Source organism: Gadus macrocephalus, chromosome 10, assembly GCF_031168955.1.
Source record: "Gadus macrocephalus chromosome 10, ASM3116895v1".
Classification (NCBI taxonomy): Eukaryota; Metazoa; Chordata; class Actinopteri; order Gadiformes; family Gadidae; genus Gadus; species Gadus macrocephalus.
Genome location: NC_082391.1, coordinates 14,236,566 through 14,257,667, shown reverse-complemented (window position 1 = coordinate 14,257,667; position 21,102 = coordinate 14,236,566). Strand labels below are relative to the sequence as shown.

General features: G+C 42.4%; 5 protein-coding genes across 6 annotated transcripts in view; all 5 read left to right on the top strand.

Moving 5' to 3' along the window:
* The first annotated feature begins 292 nt into the window (after window positions 1-292).
* LOC132466523 (protocadherin alpha-C2-like) lies at window positions 293-1,641 on the top strand. Its single transcript, XM_060063775.1, has one exon. The coding sequence runs from the start codon at window positions 466-468 to the stop codon at window positions 1,639-1,641; it is 1,176 nt and encodes a 391-aa protein (XP_059919758.1). The 5' UTR covers window positions 293-465.
* A 4,775-nt stretch (window positions 1,642-6,416) lies between these two features.
* On the top strand, window positions 6,417-8,988 carry LOC132466522 (protocadherin alpha-3-like). The gene is given in 2 exon segments (XM_060063774.1): window positions 6,417-8,938; window positions 8,940-8,988. Coding segments are annotated over 2 exon segments (2,376 nt in total). The 5' UTR covers window positions 6,417-6,611.
* Window positions 8,989-9,229: 241 nt separating this feature from the next.
* LOC132465812 (protocadherin alpha-8-like) lies at window positions 9,230-11,833 on the top strand. Its single transcript, XM_060062613.1, has one exon. The coding sequence runs from the start codon at window positions 9,374-9,376 to the stop codon at window positions 11,831-11,833; it is 2,460 nt and encodes an 819-aa protein (XP_059918596.1). The 5' UTR covers window positions 9,230-9,373.
* Window positions 11,834-12,021: 188 nt separating this feature from the next.
* On the top strand, window positions 12,022-14,672 carry LOC132466521 (protocadherin alpha-8-like). The gene has a single exon (XM_060063773.1). The coding sequence runs from the start codon at window positions 12,309-12,311 to the stop codon at window positions 14,670-14,672; it is 2,364 nt and encodes a 787-aa protein (XP_059919756.1). The 5' UTR covers window positions 12,022-12,308.
* A 457-nt stretch (window positions 14,673-15,129) lies between these two features.
* The window catches only part of LOC132465813 (protocadherin alpha-C2-like), a 185,000-nt gene continuing 179,027 nt past the window's right edge, over window positions 15,130-21,102 (top strand). The window contains exon 1 of one of the 2 annotated variants that reach the window (XM_060062641.1): window positions 15,130-17,628. In XM_060062641.1, coding sequence (XP_059918624.1) covers window positions 15,271-17,628 — 2,358 coding nt within the window. In that variant the 5' untranslated portion in view covers window positions 15,130-15,270. Of the gene's footprint in view, window positions 17,629-18,345; window positions 20,906-21,102 lie in introns of those variants that run through there. The other variant, XM_060062652.1, reaches the window with a different exon arrangement.

Sequence of the window (21,102 nt, the reverse complement as noted above, 5' to 3'; positions counted from 1 at the left end):
GACACCCACATTGCTGCATGCAGCTATATTATTATATAATAGTCCTATGATATTAATATTAATACAAAGTATACCTATAATTATTATGATAATGATACAAATAATAATAATAAACATAATCAGAATTTTAATAATAGATGCCACTTAATATTTGACTAGTATGGAATAATAAATATAAATCAAATAATAATATAGTAATAGTAACTAAAGCTATGGTTCTTAAGTGACGCACGGAGGCGCTGCTTAACGACAGATTCTGAAGCTTACCGACGGTGTCTTTTTCGGCGTCAGAGCTACCGCCCATCACGACGCTTCAGATGTGTGCGATTCAACACAATAGAGATCAAGTGGCATTCAATGATTTAGGCTGAATGTTTGGATGTATCCCCTGATATGAAAATGGGTCAACACTTTTAAGAATTTGGTTTACTGCGTTCAGTTATTGTATTCGCACGTCCTTGGGAAATGATGGGACCGCTCTACGCCAAACGATGGTTGCTTGGGTGGAGGAATATATTCTGCCTTGTTCTGCAGCTTGAGCTACAACTGAAAGGAATATCAGCTCAAATACGATATTCAATCCAGGAAGAACTTCACATCGGGACGTCGGTTGGCAATCTAGCCAAGGATCTCGGATTAGATATTGGAACAATATCAGAAAGGAATCTCCGCATCGTGTCTGGGACAAAGCAAGAGCTTTTTGAGGTAAAGCAAAGAGATGGCGCTTTGTTAATCAACCACAGGATAGACAGGGAGGAATTGTGCGGCCAGACCGTCCCGTGTCTCATAACCCTAAAGGCCGTGACTGAAAACCCTTTGGAAATGCACCAAGTATTAATTTATGTAATTGACGTAAACGACAACTCACCGACATTTCTCGAAACAAACTATACATTAGAAATATTAGAGTCGGTTACGGTCGGGGCTCGATTTCAAGTGGAAGGAGCCCACGACCCCGATGTTGGTTTGAATTCTTTGCAATTGTTTAAATTGAATAATAACATATATTTCCGGCTAGAGATCGAGGATTTTGGGGAGGATGGAAAGGTTCCATTTCTAATATTAAAACGACCATTAGACAGAGAACAAATCGCTCAGCACTGTTTAATTTTAACAGCTATAGATGGAGGAAAACAACCGAAATCTGGAACCCTTAATATCACGGTCATTGTTTCTGACGTTAATGACAATTCCCCGGTGTGCGGCAAACAGAAATACACTGTCACAATGAAGGAGAACGCAGCACCGGGCACGTTTCTGATAAGTATCAACGCTGCTGATTCAGATTCCGGTGTAAACGGCGAAATCGAATGTTCTTTGCGGACTAAATTCAGGGGATTAACATTTCAGCCCTTTGATTTGAACAGTAGAACCGGCGAACTAACGGTAAAGGGTGGTCTAGATTATGAACAAAAGCAGGTATACGAGATGAAAGTCATGGCCACTGATAAAGGGGCGGTGTCTCTCTCGACTCATTGTAACGTCGTAGTCAAGGTGGAAGACGAGGACGATAACCCCCCCGAGATAGACATAACGTCCATGTCCAGTCAAATCCCCGAGAATGCGCCCCCCGGCTCAGTAGTGGCTCTCCGGGGTGAACGGACAGGTGGTCTGTGCTGTGCCCACGCACTTACCCTTTGACCTGAAGCAGTCCCCCGACGGACATTCATACTCTCTCGTCACCAAGGACTCCCCAGATAAGGAGTCTGCACACTCGTATGACATCACCATAACCGCGAGGGATTTGGGGAGTCCGGCTCTTTCCTCCACCAAAGTGATTAAGGTGAATGTGCAGGATGTTAACGATAACCGTCCGTCGTTCGCACAAAACCCGTATAGCTTCTACGTTGGTGAAAACAACAAGCCCGGGATGCCCATCTTCTCATTGAGCGCCTCCGATGCGGATGAGGGGGATAACGCGGCGATTTCATACTCGCTCGACCGTAAAAGTTCCGGCCCCAGCATCAGTTCCTTTCTTAATATTAATGATGCAAATGGGTCGATTTATGCACTGATGAAATTTGACTTTGAAACCCAAAAGACATTCCAGTTCCACGTCATTGCCACAGATGCTGGGAACCCGCCACTGAGCAGCAACGTCACAGTGTGCGTGTACATTTTGGATCAGAACGACAACGCGCCAGTTATTTTGTATCCTCTCAGTTCGAACGGTTCTGCAGAGGGAATGGAGCAGATCCCGCGTAATGTCAACGCAGGCCACCTGGTGACTAAAGTGAGAGCCTACGATGCTGATATAGGGTACGGTTGGCTGTTATTCTCACTACAGGAAGTGAGTGACCACAGTCTCTTTGGTTTGGACCGCTATACTGGACGGATAAGAACACTGCGCTCATTCACAGAGACAGACGAGGCTCAACATAAACTGGTCATACTGGTCAAAGACAATGGGAACGTGTCACTCTCAGAAACAGCTACTGTGGTTGTCAAGCTGGTGGAGCCCAAAGAGGCCATTTCAGCTTCTGATGTGAAAAGTGCAGCGGCTGACCAGGGCGAAAATTATATTCCATTTTATCTGATTATAACTTTGGGCTCTGTTTCAACTCTTTTTCTCATCAGTATTATTGTGCTGATTGCAATGCAGTGCTCTAAAACCACGGACGTATCCTCCAAGTATTTACCAGAAACAAACTATGACGGAACTCTGTGTCACAGCATCCAGTACAGATCTGGAGAGAAACGCTACATGTTAGTTGGACCCAGAATGAGTATAGGATCTACTATAGTCCCGGGGAGCAATGGGAACACTCTAGTGGTCCCTGACAGGAGACGTACCCTCGAAGAGGTAAGCACAATCTTACAATATTGAATAATTAAACATTTTCTTTTTGTTTTACCGAATGTATTATCTATGTTGGGGTTCTTATTGCGCTATCCATGGTGCTGAATCTTATTTTGCATGCATCTACTCATCTATGTATCTGCGTATCTTTGTTTCGGTGTTCATCAATCTATCTATTTATTTATATATATATATATTAGAGCTGTCAGTTAAACGCGTTATTAACGACGTTAACGCAAACCAATTTTAACGGCGTTAAAAAAATTATCGCGCGATTAACGCAATTGTTTTATTAAAAAAAAAATATATTTTTTTTTTCTTTGGCTAGAAACAAAGAAGCAGTAGCCTGACTGCTATTTTCAAATGACATTTGTTCAAAGCAGTCGTTTAATTGCACTATAGGCTCTTTTTTTGTATCGTCCTGTTTTGATCAGTATATGCCAATGTTGTTATCAATAAAAAATCATTTGCACAAGGCAAGCCGATGCACTTCACCATGTTGATAAGAGAATTAAAATGAGAAGAATTATGGGACAAAAAAATTCAAGGGATATTTAGCATAGAAAAATAATTTGCGATTAATCGCGATTAATCGTGAGTTAACTATGACATTAATGCGATTAATCACGATTAAATATTTTAATCGCTTGACAGCTCTAATATATATATATATATATATATATATATATATATATATATATATATATATATATACATACATATGTATATATATATATATATATATATATATATATATATATATATATATATATATATATATATATATATGCATGTAAATTTGACTTTGATTTTTTTAAATTTTGGTAGAACCTAAAGCAGCAACTGCACCAAAAAGTGACAGAAAAACCCAGGACATATGATATATCTTGGGTTTTTTCCTGTGAATGGGCTAAATGTATTCAGCCCAAGCGGAGTAGCGTAAGCTTCCATTCAATTTTGATTGACAGGTATCGTGACACGCCCCCTTCATATGCTTCCCATTTGGGCTAAAGTCTTTCAGCCCAAGCACAGTAGCGTAAGCGGCCATTTCATTGTGATTGACTGGTGTCGTGACACGCCCCCATTTGGGCTAATTTCATTCAGCCCAAGCACAGTAGCATAAGCTTCCATTGATGTTTGATTGACAGGTGCCCTGACACGCCCCTTTCATATGCTTCCCATTTGGGCTAAATTAGTTTAGCCCAAAGGCTGACCTTGGACCAGCTAGCACAGTAGCTACAGTACAGTGACCTTCGACCAATCACAGCACAGTAGCGCAAGTGCAGTATGGTTGGCGTTAGCATGAAAATGAACGAAGTGGATTATTTACTTTCTAATCGGTTTTCTTTAATGTCTTTGGAGGAAAAATTGGAAGTGAAGAGATTGGGGACACATTATCCAAATGATGTACATCACACTAATTAATTAAATGCTGACTCATATATATAACATTTTATTATTACGCAGTGCATTACGGAACGCACTGCTCGCTTCGTGCCCACTACCTCCGTCCGGGCTCTGACGATACTGGAAAGCGGGAAAGCGGGTCATCTTGCCTCGCAACAAGCCGGAAGAAGCGGGAAGAACCCGGCGAAGCGATTTGATTGGCTGACGGATGCCTCTGCGAAGACTACTCCCCCAACCGTCAGCCACGCCTTCCCACGTCCGTTGACTGACGGTGCAGTGGGCATGTAGGGTAACCCTACATGCCCACTGCACCGTCAGTCACCGCCGGGTTCTTCCCGCTTCTTCCTGCTTGTTGCGATGCAAGATGACCCGCTTTCCCGCTTTCCAGTATCTTCAGAGCCCGAGTCGCGTCACAGTGCTTAAATTTGCATACGCGATCTGATTGGATGACGGATCCGTCGCTGCCGAAAAAGTTGAACATTTTTCAACTCTTTGACGGAGCCGAAGGCTCCAACGGAACGGACGGATCCACAATGCATTGCGCGTCCGTCCCCATTCAAAGTCAATGGGGATCCGTCAACGGACGGAGGTAGTGGGCAGGAGGCGTTACCCTACATGCCCACTGCACCGTCAGTCAACGGACGTGGGAAGGCGTGGCTGACGGATGGGGGAGTAGTCTTTGCAGAGGCATCCGTCAGCCAATCAAATCGCTTCGCCGGGTTCTTCCCGCTTCTTCCTACTTGTTGCGATGCAAGATGACCCGCTTTCCCGCTTTCCAGTATCGTCAGAGCCCGAGTCGCGTCACAGTGCTTAAATTTGCATACGTGATCTGATTGGATGATGGATCCGTCGCTGCCGAAAAAGTTGAACATTTTTCAACTTTTTGACGGACGGAACGGACGGATCCACAATGGATTGCGCGTCCGTCCCCATTCAAAGTCAATGGGGATCAGTCAACGGACGGAGGTAGTGGGCACGAGGCGTTACGGTCAGGAGTGCGGTCAGAATATGGCCGGTAATAGTGCATTTGTAAGCGGGTCAACAACGTTTCGTATCGAAACATTAAAAAAGCATATGTCTAAATAACCCAACATGACGTGACAAGTGTGTAGAGAAAGTGGCCCCTCTCCCAGCTGCATTTCAGTGACAGGCAGTAACAATAAGGTTCTCTAAGGAATCGGAAATGATCAAATTTAATGTTGCATACAACATTGCCAAAGAGGAGTTGCCATTCACCAAATTTAAATCCGAAATTATTCTCATGAAGAAAAATTTATTAAACATCAACCCGACGTAAAGCAATGAGATGGCATGTGCACAATTCATTGCGGTAGGCGACACCTTAAAGCAAAAGACAGCTGCGGACGTCGGAAACGCCACATAGATGTCCTTCATGATTGACGGCGACACAGACGTCTCTACCAAAGAGTGTGTGATCGTCTACAGCTGCATTTTGCGCAAAGGGAGACCGGTCAACATCTTAATTGTTTAATACTTTAAGCACAAAAAAAGTTTTATTTTGCTTTATGGTTTAGTTCGAAATGTTCAATTTCAGCTCAGTGAAGCACTTTAAACACCTTATTTTTCTTTTTATTTATAATTGTGCTTCAAATAAAGACACGCATTTCTCTACACCTTATTCTTGTTTAAAATTCATTCACATTATATGAAAGTTATGAACAGAGATATAAAGGTGACCTCATGGCCTCTGGAGCCCTGTGAAGTAGGCCTATTGATAAATGTAATGCATTCGTTAGCCCACCCACCCAAAATCACCACCAGCCGTCACTGTATATATATATATATATACATGGATACATTGGCGGCTGGTGATCAAAAATGTTGGTGGGGCACAGTAATAGACCCCCCCCCCCATAAAAAGGGTTAGATATCCAGATTTTATATCCTGTATTCTGGTGCATTTCGGGGATGGCCACTACCTATTTACCACTACCTATTTACATTGTTTTTTAATGTTTGTTTTTTTTTTTTCCCCGGCGTCCTACCGCCCTCTATTGACCCACCGCCACTGTATAGATGTATCGATCTGTATCTACGTAGATATCTATATATGGGAAGAAATGGCTTGGTTGGTGTATCTGGTTTTAAAGCCACGTGCCACAGGGTGTCAGTGTGACAAAGCTTATAGATGTCGTGTGATAGGCCCAGCCCATTTCTGAGTTATTTAATGCATGCATTGTAGCCGGAGACAAACCACATTCACGCAATGTGATCACGCGCTGGAATATACTACACGATCAACCACCAATATAGCCTTTCTAAACATGTACCTTGAAATAACCGTTATTTGACTGCAGAAATAGCGCCGCTTCCTTTGTGTTTTTTCTTCGAGGAGCAACTATATTCCAACGTATTGATGAGAGACTGAGGACAAAGACGTAGAATGAGGTGCGGGTGGTTATCTGGCGTTTTGCTTCTGTGCTTTGTGGAGCTGATTTGGGCCCAACTAAGATACTCGATTGCAGAAGAAGGCAGAGTCGGCGCGGTGGTTGGTCATGTCGCCAAGGATTTGGGACTTGATATCAGTACTTTGGTTAGCCGACGGTTCCGTATCGTTTCTGGGACGAATCACGCTCTATTTAATCTAAATCTGAACAATGGCATCTTGCATGTTGAGAAGAAGATCGACCGCGAAGAGCTTTGTGAGACAAACATATGCGTTATAAATCTCAAAGTCGTCGTTGAAAACCCATTGGAAATACACTACGTTGCTGTCGAAATAACGGACGTCAACGACCATTCTCCCACTTTTCCGGACACTGAACAGCATTTGGAAATCCCAGAGCATATTCCACCAGGTACTCGCTTCCAAATCCATGCAGCTCGGGACCCAGATGTTGGCATAAATGCAGTCCGTTTCTACCGACTAAGCACAAATGACCTTTTTGATTTTGAAGTTACAGATAGTGAAGAGGACAAGATTCCGTTTCTAGTGTTGAAAAAGCCATTAGATAGAGAGAACCAGGCAGAACATGTCTTAGTGCTGACGGCTCTTGATGGGGGAAATCCTTCCAAAAGTGGGAAACTCAACTTGACTATAACCGTTTTAGACACAAACGATAATCGCCCTATATTTAGTCAAGATACATATACTGTCTCGTTAGTTGAAAATGCCCCTTTTGGTACTCTCGTGGTCAAATTAAACGCCACAGATTTGGATTTGGGTTTGAATAGTGAAATTGAATACAGCTTTGGCAAAACGCAAAAGAAAAAAGTGCTGGACGCCTTTTCGTTGGACAGTATTACAGGCGAGATTCGAGTGAAAGGTATGGTGGACTTTGAGGACACGGATATTTATAGAGTTGCCCTCCAGGCTTCTGATAAAGGTCAGCCACCCTGGAACGCAGAAGGGAGAGTTATTATTAAAATCAAAGATGTGAACGATAATAATCCAGATATTGAAATCACGTCCCTATCAAACGTGGTCCCCGAGGATGTAAAAGCAGGCAGTGTGATCGCACTCATCAGCGTGACGGACCGGGATGCAGGTGTTAACGGGAAAGTAAAGTGTACAATCTCACAAAACGTGCCGTTTGATTTGACCCCTTCTATTCAGGACAATATGTATTCTCTGGTCGTAAAGGGACAGCTGGACCGAGAACTGAAGTCCGATTATGAAATTACAATAACAGCTACTGATTGCGGTCAGCCTCCACTTTCCACTGTACAGTCTTTAAGTATTCACGTATCAGATGTGAACGATAATGCTCCAAAGTTTAGCCGTAGTCCAATTGAGCTGTACCTAGTGGAGAACAACATCCCCAGTGCCTCGATATTCTCCGTCAGTGCATTTGATAACGATCTGAACGAAAATGCGGCCATTTCGTATAAAATTGTAAGGGGAGATGGGCCCAAGAATGAAATAGCCTCTTTCTTGAATATAAATAACGATAATGGCCAGATTTCCGCAATGAAAAGTTTTGACTTTGAATCTTTAAAGTCGTTCCAATTCAAAGTCGTTGCTATCGATTCTGGAACTCCGCCTCTAAGCGGCAACGTCACCATTAACACGTTTATCCTGGACCAGAACGACAATGCCCCGGTTATTATGTATCCCGTGAGTAGTAACGGGACTGCTGAAGGGATCGAAGAAGTTCCCCGCAATGTTCCTGCAGGCCACCTGGTGACTAAAGTGAGAGCCTACGATGCTGATATAGGATACAACGGCTGGTTGCTATTTTCATTATTGGAAGTTACAGACCACAGTCTGTTTGGTTTGGACCGCTATACTGGACGGATAAGAACACTGCGCTCATTCACAGAGACAGACGAAGCTCAACATAAACTGGTCATACTGGTCAAAGACAATGGGAACGTGTCACTCTCAGCAACAGCTACAGTGGTTGTCAAGCTGGTGGAGCCCAAAGAGGCCATTTCAGCTTCTGATGTGAAAGGTTCAACACAACATAACGACGAGGACAATTTATCTTTTTATCTTATCATTACTTTGAGCTCGGTCTCTGCCCTTTTTTTAATCAGTATAATCGTGCTGATTGCAATGCAATGCTCCAAAACCACGGACGTATCCTCCAAGTATTTACCAGAAACCAACTACGATGGAACTCTTTGTCACAGCATCCAGTACAGATCTGGAGAGAAACGCTACATGTTAGTTGGACCCAGAATGAGTATAGGATCTACTATAGTCCCGGGGAGCAATGGGAACACTCTAGTGGTCCCTGACAGGAGGAGTACATCTGCAGAGGTAAGACCGATCAAATATGTGTAATTTACATGATCAATTGTATTGTAAAAGATAATGAATATAAATAAATAGATACATATTTTTGTTGAATATTAAAATAATTGTATATAGAGTTTATATTTGGGAATGTATATGTTATGTTTGTTGTGTGAGATCCTTCTTTATGGTTAAGAAGTCAAACTATCGGATACGGCGCAGCACTCTCCATGGTGCTGAATCAACGCGGTTTCTATTGAAACGCGTTATATGTTCATGTCAGTGTTTATTTTTAAATGTACAGTCGTATGTGCCTCATTTCCATTGGGTGGCAGTGCAACCTCGTTAAACAGAACTCTTGGATAAGCCCGGCCCCTCACGAATATAACGATTTGTGGCTTGGTAAGGAGGAAAGTGTTTCTTAAATCAGAGTTGATTTCACTGCAGTATATTGAAGGAAACGTATGGATTTTGGGCATACGCAAATCCTCCTGCGGCGTCGGCGACTCTGTTCTGGATATAGCATCACTTCAAGCCTTGTTTTGACCGTTGGACCTGGTAGACAAAGAAGGAAAATGGAGTATTGGTCGTTTGTCTTGCGCTTTTCTTTTTTGGTGTGCTGCAGCACGGAACACGTTTCAGCTCAAATCAAATATTCCATCGCAGAGGAGGTAAAAACTGGTTCCGTTGTTGGAAATGTTGCACTAGATTTAGGACTTGAAATCGGCGTGCTTAAGGACAGACGGTTTAGAATAGTTTCAGGATCGAATGACGCTCTCTTTGATATCAACCAGGACAATGGGGTCCTGTACGTTCATAAGCATGTCGACAGAGAGGAGCTTTGTAGTAGAAATGCTGTTTGTTCGATCAACCTAAAAATCATGGTTGAGAACCCTTTGGAAATACATTACGTTGGTGTCGATATTACGGATATAAATGATAATGCGCCCAAATTTCAAGAGGATGATAAACTACTGGAAATATCTGAGTCCACCGCCCCCGGTAAGCGTTTCCAGCTGCCAACGGCTCGTGATCCGGACGCTGGCTCAAACACCGTGCACGCATATAAACTAACCCAGAACGAACATTTTAATTTGCAAATACGAGAAAGAGGAGACGACAAGATACCGTTTTTGGTTTTGCAAAAGGCTCTAGATAGGGAAAAACAGTCCATGCACACATTGATTCTCACCGCTATTGATGGCGGGGTTCGTCCCAAATCAGGAACGCTGAACGTCACAATCACAGTGCTTGATTCAAATGACAACCCTCCCGTATTCAGCCAAGAGGTGTACACCGCAACGATATCGGAAAATGTTGAGTATGGAACCATTGTTTTAAAGGTGAATGCAACCGACGAAGACGAGGGGGCAAATGGAGATGTACAATACTTTTTTGGAAGTGAACTTGACTCCCAGATGTATGACACATTTGAATTGAACACATTAACGGGAGAAATTCGTATAACTGGTCATGTTGATTTTGAGAATGCCGAAGTGTATAAATTAGACGTCCATGCCTCGGATAAAGGACAACCACCAATGAGTACGGACTGCAGGGTTATCATCAAAGTACTGGATGTTAACGACAACAAACCTGATATAGAGGTCACATCCCTGTCAAGCGTAGTCTCAGAGGGTTCAAAACCAGGGGCAGTCGTTTCTTTGATCAGTATTACCGATAAAGACGCAGGAAATAACGGCAGAGTTGTATGCAGTCTATCAGAAAATGTGCCATTTGAGTTAAAGCCCTCATTTCAAGATAATATGTATTCGTTAGTAACAAAACAGCGGCTGGATAGAGAATCCGTCTCGGAATATGACATCACAATAACAGCGACTGACTCTGGCGAACCCGCCCTGTCCACGTTCAAAACTTTACACATTCAGGTGTCGGATGTAAATGATAATAGTCCGGAATTCCCACACGATCCAGTGGATGTTTACCTGTTTGAAAACAATGTCGCCGGCGCTTCGATTTTCTTCGTTAGTGCTTTCGATAAGGATTTAAATGAAAATGCTGCATTATCTTATAATTTGGTTAGAGGAGAACGGAAACTGGAAGATTTATCGTCCTTCTTGAATGTTAATTCGGAAAATGGTCACATTTCTGCGCTCAAAAGTTTTGACTTCGAGAAGTTGAAAACATTTCAGTTCCAAGTTCTCGCTGCGGATTCTGGGACGCCATCACTCAGTAGCCAAGTTACGGTGAACGTATTTCTTCTGGACCATAATGACAACCCTCCGGTTATCTTACATCCGGTCAGCTCTAACGGTTCTGCTGAGGGAGTAGAGGAGGTTCCTCGCAATGTTCCTGCAGGCCACCTGGTGACTAAAGTGAGAGCCTACGATGCTGATATAGGATACAACGGCTGGCTGTTATTCTCACTACAGGAAGTGAGTGACCACAGTCTCTTTGGTCTGGATCGCTATACTGGACGGATAAGAACAATGCGCTCATTCACAGAGACAGACGAGGCTCAACATAAACTGGTCATACTGGTCAAAGACAATGGGAACGTGTCACTCTCAGCAACAGCTACTGTGATTGTCAAGCTCGTGGAGCCCAAAGAGGCCATTTCAGCTTCTGATGTGAAAAGTGTTTCAAATAATGATAATGACACCAATGTGACTTTGTATTTGATGATAACTTTAGGAACAGTTTCAACTCTTTTTATCTTCAGCATCATTGTGCTGATTGCAATGCAGTGCTCTAAAACCACGGATGTATCCTCCAAGTATTTACCAGAAACAAACTATGACGGAACTCTGTGTCACAGCATCCAGTACAGATCTGGAGAGAAACGCTACATGTTAGTTGGACCCAGAATGAGTATAGGATCTACTATAGTCCCGGGGAGCAATGGGAACACTCTGGTGGTCCCTGACAGGAGGAGCACATCTGTAGAGGTAAGAAATGTTTAACTAGGCCTATATAAATATGTTGCTTACTATATATTTATTTCCATATGCTAACATGGGTTCATAGATCTGCATTGTTTGGTAAAGGACATTAATTGAAGTCTTTCTCACACTGAGGGTTTGGCGTTTTTGTGTTAGCTGTCCATTGTGCTGAATACTGTTTTTCAATAATAATCATAATTTACACATCATAATTGAAATATATTCGTTGTGTGAGACGTAGGCCTACATGGAATAGCCCACAAGGTGTCAGTGTTACATTATTCGGTGTGCCAGGTTGTGAGAGAGGCTCAGCCATTAACGAAGCTCATTGTTAGTCCCCTGTTGGAGGATGAACAGACAAGCGAGGCTTTTTTTCGTAACCTTTTTATCCTTTCATGTGGAGTACATGCTGGATGAGGAGATTTTTGAGGATTGTTTCATCCATGATTGAATTGAACTTATTGGACGTCCATCTTGAAGGGAATATAGTGGCAAAATGGTTTCTTTGTCAGGCCTTCATATTTTCGTTGTTCTGTTATTTTTCGGTGAGCTTGGTTCAGCTCAAATACGATACTCCACGGCAGAAGAGGCTAAAGTGGGATCTGTTATTGGGAATGTAGCCAAGGATTTAGGGCTTGATCCAACGACTTTGAAGGAAAGGCGATTCCGCATCGTGGCTGGAACTAAAGATTCGCTATTTGAGGTAAACCAGAACAATGGTGCTCTGTACAATACTCAGAAGGTGGACCGAGAAGACATTTGCGAACACAGCGGTGCGTGTTTAGTGGAGCTCAAAATTGTTATTGAAAATCCACTTGAAATTCACTACATAAGCGTGGAAGTAACAGATCGAAATGACAACGCACCCATATTTCCGGAGAAAGAAAAGGTGATCGAGATCGCAGAAAGCATTCTGCAGGGGGCAAGATTTCAACTGGCAGGGGCCCACGATCCAGACGTCGGAATTAATTCGGTACAACGTTATCTACTGAGTCAGAACGATCATTTTCAACTCGAAATTAGAGATAGGGGAGAAGACAAAATTCCGTTTTTGGTCTTGCAGCGGCAATTGGACAGGGAGCAGAGAACGAATTACAACCTGGTTCTTACAGCTGTAGACGGAGGAAAACCGCATAAATCGGCACATCTCAATGTTACTATACTAGTTCTTGATAACAATGACAATAGACCAATATTTTCTCAAGAGGTTTATTCAGTTATGTTACGAGAAAATGTTGACATTGGTACTGTTGTAATAAAGGTACAGGCAAATGATTTGGACGAGGGGGCGAATGGGCAGGTTGAGTATGCATTTGGAACTGACAGTACCGCTAAAATAGTAGAACTATTTTCCTTAGATAAAATAACTGGAGAAATTCTAGTCAAAGGAAAGATTGACTATGAGACAATGGATGTTTATAAAATAGATATCCAAGCCTCTGACAAAGGCCAGCCTCCAATGACAACAGATTGTAGAGTTATAATAAAAATAGAAGACGTTAATGACAATAAACCAGCGATAGAAGTGACGTCGATTTCTGACAGCGTGCCCGAAGATTCAAAACAAGGGACAGTCATTTACCTCGTAAGTGTCACTGATATTGATTCTGGACTGAATGGAAAAGTGATATGTAGTCTAAACGAAAATGTACCATTTGAATTGAAACCGTCATATAAGGATAACATGTACTCATTGGTTGTCAAAGAGAAGTTGGACAGAGAAACCATGTCCCATTATGACGTCACATTAACAGCTACCGACTGTGGTCAGCCCCCTCTGTCCACTTTTAAAACTCTGAGCGTTCAGATTTCTGACGTAAACGACAACAGCCCCGAGTTCGCACAAAATCCTCTCGAGTTATATTTACTGGAAAATAATACTCCCAGTGCCTCTATATTTTCAGTTAGTGCATTCGATAAAGATTTAAACGCAAACGCTGCGATAATATACCAAACAGTTCGAGGGGATGGAAGTCGGAATGACATGTCATCTTTCCTAAATATTAATTCGGATAATGGCCACATTTCTGCGATGAAAAGCTTTGACTTTGAAACGTTAAAGAAATTTCAGTTCCAAGTTGTGGCCCTCGACTCCGGAAGTCCCCCACTAAGAAGCAACGTCACAGTCAACGTGTTTATTCTGGACCAGAACGACAACCCTCCGGTTATCTTACATCCGATCAGCTCTAACGGATCTGCTGAAGGAGTAGAGGAGGTTCCTCGCAATGTTCCTGCAGGCCACCTGGTGACTAAAGTGAGAGCCTACGATGCTGACATAGGATACAACGGCTGGCTGTTATTCTCACTACAGGAAGTGAGTGACCACAGTCTCTTTGGTCTGGACCGCTATACTGGACGGATAAGAACACTGCGCTCATTCACAGAGACAGACGAGGCTCAACATAAACTGGTCATACTGGTCAAAGACAATGGTAACGTGTCACTCTCAGCAACAGCTACTGTGGTTGTCAAGCTGGTGGAGCCCAAAGAGGCCATTTCAGCTTCTGATGTGAAAAGTGCAGCGACTGACATTGGGGACAGTGGCGTGACATTTTATTTAATGATAACTCTGGCTTCAGTTTCAACTCTTCTCCTCATCAGTATCATTGTGCTGATTGCAATGCAGTGCTCTAAAACACCGGATGTATCCTCCAAGTATTTACCTGAAACCAACTATGATGGAACTCTGTGTCACAGCATCCAGTACAGATCTGGAGAGAAACGCTACATGTTAGTTGGACCCAGAATGAGTATAGGATCTACTATAGTCCCGGGGAGCAATGGGAACACTCTAGTGGTCCCTGACAGGAGGAGTACTTCTGCAGAGGTAAGGGAACAATTTATAACTACAGTTTCGTAATGCATCATGATCTTTGGAAAAGTTGAAATACATGTTTATTAGGGATTCATTTGAACGAATTCGCATAAAAATGCCAGATAATTATTATTAAGACTATTTGACTAAATTACTAGTCAAGGTAATAAGACAATTACTAATAATTAGGCCTTTAACAAATGTATACAAAAACAAAACAAAAATACCATAGACCTCTTAAATGATATTATGGGCCTGCTTGGAGAGGGCTTGTAATGAAGAGGAAATACTGGCTTGCAAAATGAAGATTTATTTATTATTTATTTGTTTATTAATTTGTTGCATTGCCTAACTATGTCACAAGAAAGGCATACGAAAATTAACAGGGGGCATTGTTTGTAAAATGTGAAAAAAACATTGAACCTCTGGGTGCCAGTGTGACACCACGAAGCTGCGTTGCACGATTCCGTTCCTCCCATCGCCTTTTGTTTGAGAACAGCGTAGAGGAGAGGTTGTAGTCAGAACGGATTCGGAAGGACGAGGTGCGCTTTATTTGACTATATGTTGGACCTGGCGTTTTGATCTGAAAGCTTTGCACCGCAATCTTTTTAGTTGTAGATGCTCGTTGTTTTTTCATCTAAACATGGGGAGTAAATCACTCGGACAAAATACTATCTTTGTTCGGTCTGTTTTCTATTGGTCCCTTCTATTGCTATTTTTCCAAGAAAAGGCTTTAGCTCAGTTAAGATACTCTATTCCAGAAGAGGTAAAACATGGATCTGTCGTTGGGAATATTGCAAAGGATCTTGGCATTGACATTGCGTCTTTGATTGATCGCCGCTTTCGAATTGTGTCGACTTCTATGGATTCTCTTTTTGGCGTGAATCAGAACAATGGAGACTTGATCGTGAATGGAAAAATTGACAGAGAAGAAATGTGCAGTGAAGACAGCGCTTGTCTTTTGGAGCTAAAGATTGTAGTTGAAAATCCACTTGAAATCCATTATCTGGTCATAGGAATTGCTGATGTTAATGATAACTCCCCTCGTTTTCCTGAAAAGGAGCAAACGTTTGAAATAGCAGAACATACGGCCCCGGGAATGAGATTTAAACTCCAAGCTGCTCGTGATCCTGACGCCGGAATAAACTCAGTTCGCACATATACATTAACGTCTAACGATCACTTTGAAATAGATGTGCGGCAAAGTGATGACGATAAAATTCCATTCTTAGTTTTGAAGAAGGCGTTAGACAGAGAGCAAATGAGCGAACACATGCTGGTTTTAACAGCAATAGATGGAGGTAAGCCTCGCAGATCAGGTACTCTGAATGTTTCAATCATTGTTCTTGACAGTAATGATAACCGCCCAGTTTTCAGTCAGGATACCTACCATGTTACAATTCGAGAAAATGTTCCAATTGCTACTGAGGTTATAAAAGTAACAGCAGCAGACAAAGATGAAGGAGTTAATGGTGAGATTGAGTATAGCCTTGGAAAAACATTGAACAAAAATATCTATGAATTATTTGAATTGAATAGCAAGAGTGGGGAAATTAAAGTGAAAGGAGGAGTGGATTTTGAAAAAGCAGTGGTCTACAAGATCGACGTGCAAGCCTCAGATAGAGGGACGCCACCACTATCAGCCGAGTGCAGGGTCATCATAAAGATACAAGACCTGAATGATAATCCACCAACTATAGAAGTTACATCTCTCTCAAACACAGTGCCAGAAGACACCAAACCTGGCACAGGTATCTCTTTGATTAGCGTGTCGGATAAGGACTCAGGTGTCAACGGGAAAATCATATTAAGCCTCACCAAAGATCTTCCCTTTGAACTGAAACCCACCTACAAAGACAACGTCTATTCCGTTGTCACTAAGGGCTTGCTGGATCGAGAGACGGTGTCTCATTATGATATAACGATCACCGCTATAGACTGTGGGGAACCTCCGTTGTTAACCTCCAAGACCCTCGGGGTTCAGATAGCCGATGTGAATGATAACAGTCCGTATTTCCTAAAGAATCCAGTAGAGTTGTATCTAGTAGAGAACAACGCAGTGCTAGCCTCCATATTCTCAGTGAGCGCTTCTGACCGGGATCTGAATGAAAACGCAGCCATAACGTATCATATTCTCAGACAAGGGGGTCCAAAAGATATGGCCTCCTTCCTCAATGTGAACTCAGATAACGGACAGATTTCTGCACTGAAAACATTTGACTTTGAGTCTCTAAAAACATTCACATTTAAAATAGTGGCCTCTGACTCTGGAACGCCGGCATTGAGTAGCAACGTGACGGTGAACGTGTTTCTTCTGGACCAGAACGACAACCCTCCAGTTATCTTACATCCGCTAAGCTCTAACGGTTCTGCTGAAGGAGTAGAGGAGGTTCCTCGCAATGTGCCTGCAGGCCACCTGGTGACTAAAGTGAGAGCCTACGATGCTGATATAGGATACAACGGCTGGCTGTTATTCTCACTACAGGAAGTGAGTGACCACAGTCTCTTTGGTTTGGACCGCTATACTGGACGGATAAGAACACTGCGCTCATTCACAGAGACAGACGAGGCTCAACATAAACTGGTCATACTGGTCAAAGACAATGGGAACGTTTCACTCTCAGCAACAGCTACAGTGGTTGTCCAGCTGGTGGAGCCCAAAGAGGCCATTTCAGCTTCTGATGTGAAAAGTGCCTCTACTGACATTGGGGATAGTGGCGTGACATTTTATTTAATGATAACTCTGGCTTCAGTTTCAACTCTTTTTCTCATCAGTATCATTGTGCTGATTGCAATGCAGTGCTCTAAAACCACGGACGTATCCTCCAAGTATTTACCAGAAACAAACTATGACGGAACTCTTTGTCACAGCATCCAGTACAGATCTGGAGAGAAACGCTACATGTTAGTTGGACCCAGAATGAGTATAGGATCTACTATAGTCCCGGGGAGCAATGGGAACACTCTAGTGGTCCCTGACCGGAGGAGTACATCTACAGAGGTAAGATTAACTTCAGTCTTTGGTGTTTTACTTTTGCAAGGAAAGTACGTTTTGAACCTGAACAAGTGAATTTTTTTAAGTGAATTGTAACTTCTCTATGGAAAATATATTGATGGGAGTGTGGGTTCCAAATATGTTATGCATTCAACTCAGAATCCTTGCCTTATCTTGTTGCTGTCAATGGTGCTAGAAGAGACCGCTGCCGTCCACGATGTCCAAGCGGTATTGCGGTTCTGCTAAATGAGAACACTTTTCTTCCTCAGTAAAATAACTTCACAGAGTGCTTTGCGGGTATGGATCGTCGTTCATAAACCTTGGCTTCAGAAACCTCCTCCAAACTGCATTAATTGTTAAGAGGATATACTTAAATATAATTCATCCACTCCAATGTACTGTTAGATTACATAAGAAAAACACATAAACTCATTATTTATCAAGATTATCTTTTGAATATGGGAAATATGTTATTTCCTATTATATCAAAATACATGTTGCATCAAAATAATAGTAAACATGTGATTATACATTCAATCATTATACAGGAATATCAATATGCATATTATTATACATATTATTATTATTATTATGAGTCGGTAGCTGCAATTTTGAGTCGGTAGCTGCACCAGAATTGTCCGAATATATACGAATCACGAGTCTCTGTTACCCAATGTTAGAATGGCGTTGCACGTGAATGATCACTGGGTGTCAGTATACGAGCACACATGTGGTTTTCGAAGTAACCCTTTGTTGGAAAGAGGGGTCCACCCCTCTGCTGCGCCTGCACGGACTAGGTGGAAATTGGAGCCGATGGCTAAGGTTCAATCTGACGGTGGAAATATTATCATAACCTACTAGAGATCGAGTGGATTACTTTTTCGTTGATCTCATATATCCTCGATTCACCTTGACGGTGTTCAAACGGAAGGATTGGACCATAATGGAGAAAATTGAAAACCCGGCAAGCATCGCTTATGCCGTCGGTTTTCTCTTACTTTTGTTGTGCAACGTTTCGGCGCAGATCCGCTATTCCATAACCGAGGAAGTTAAAAAAGGAACGGTGGTTGGTAATATCGCAAAGGATTTGGGACTGGATACTAATTCATTGAAGGAGAGAGGATGTCGAATCGTGCCCGGGTCTACGGAGTCTCTGTTCCAGGTCAACCAGGACGATGGTTTATTGTATGTCAAGGAAATCATTGACAGAGAGACCGTGTGCGAACGAACCAGTCCGTGCTTGATCAATCTGAAAACTGTTCTGGAAAATCCTCTTGAGATTCATTATGTTGTTGTCGAGGTGCTAGACGTGAACGATCACTCTCCCAGCTTCTCGGAGAAGGAGGCTCGTTTAGAGGTTTCTGAATCCAGTCAGCCAGGATTACGGATTCAACTCCAAACCGCTCGTGACTCGGACGTCGGTCAGTTTACAGTTCAAGAATATAAACTGAGGCACAACGACCACTTCCGTTTAGAAATTAAAGATCGTGGAAAAGACGGGAAAATACCCGTGTTGAATCTGCAAAGGCCGCTTGATAGGGAAACAAAGGCCAGTCATAGATTGCTTCTTACTGCCATCGATGGAGGGAAACCCCCGAGATCAGGTTCATTGCAAATCCAAGTGGATGTTTTAGATGTTAATGATAATATGCCAATTTTTACCAAAGAAGTTTATGCTGTTAATTTGAATGAAAATTCCCCTATAGGCACCACCGTAACACAAATAAATGCCACAGATTTAGACCAAGGATCGAACGGAGAAATCCTCTATTCTTTCGGTAATAACGTGGACCGCACAATACTAGAGCTTTTTCGTATAGATCCAAATACAGGAGAAATTATTGTGCAGGGTTTACTAGATTTCGAAATGGCAGAGAGCTATGACATTGATATAAAGGCTTCAGATAAGGGACCAGCTCCTTTCAAGACAGACAAAAGTGTATTGGTTAATATTGTGGATTTGAACGATAATGTGCCAGAAATAGAAGTAACTTCGTTTTCAAGGGCAGTTGCGGAAGATGCTCGACTAGGAACGACTGTTGCATTAATAAGCGTGAATGATCAAGATTCTGGTATTAACGGAAAAGTCGTTTGCTCTTTAAGTGATGACATTCCTTTCACGTTATCACCTTCTACTCAAGACAAAATGTATTCGTTGGTCACAAAATCCCCTTTAGATAGAGAGAAGCAGTCTGGATACAATGTTAGAATTATTGCCAGTGACTCAGGAGTGCCAATGCTATCTTCAGAAAAAAATATACACATTGTAGTATCAGATGTAAACGACAATAGTCCTATATTTCCATTAAGCCATTACACATTCTATATAACTGAGAACAACAACCCAAGTGCTTCCCTTTTTTCAGTCAGAGCCTCCGACCCAGATGAAGATTCAAATTCCCTCATTTCATATCATATACCAAGAGAGGAACGGGACCATTCGTCCTTTCTTAACATCAATCATGAAAGCGGCGTTATAGTGGCCCACAAAAGCTTTGATTTTGAAACTCTTAAAACTTTCCAATTTCATGTTGTTGCCACGGACGGGGGAACTAACTCACGAAGCAGCAACGTCACTGTTCATGTGTTCATTCTGGATGATAACGACAACCCTCCGGTTATCTTACATCCGCTCAGCTCTAACGGTTCTGCTGAGGGAGTAGAGGAGGTTCCTCGCAATGTTCCTGCAGGCCACCTGGTGACTAAAGTGAGAGCCTACGATGCTGATATAGGATACAACGGCTGGCTGTTATTCTCACTACAGGAAGTGAGTGACCACAGTCTCTTTGGTTTGGACCGCTACACTGGACGGATAAAAACACTGCGCTCATTCACAGAGACAGACGAGGCTCAACATAAACTGGTCATACTGGTCAAAGACAATGGGAACGTGTCACTCTCAGCAACAGCTACTGTGGTTGTCAAGCTGGTGGAGCCCAAAGAGGCCATTTCAGCTTCTGATGTGAAAAGTGTTTCAAAGGCAGACGATGAGAGCAATGTCACTTTTTATCTGATGATAACTCTGGGCTCTGTCTCTGCTCTCTTCATCGCCAGCATCATCATGTTGGTTGTGATGCAATGCTCCAAACCAAGGGAACTTAGTGCTGCAAAGTATTTACAAGAAACCAACTATGATGGAACTCTGTGTCACAGCATCCAGTACAGATCTGGAGAGAAACGCTACATGTTAGTTGGACCCAGAATGAGTATAGGATCTACTATAGTCCCGGGGAGCAATGGGAACACTCTGGTGGTCCCTGACAGGAGGAGTACTTCTACAGAGGTAAGATCAATGAGATATTGAATTGTTTGATTGTGTTGCTTATTTTGATGAAGGGAATAATTAAACCCGAAATTAGTATAGCATCTAAAATAGCGATAATATAGGGCAGCAATGGGAATACTTTGTTGTTTCACAGACCAGACGTGATTCCGAAGCGCAAAGAAGACTGTTGTTGTTATCATTATTTTTTTTGTTTT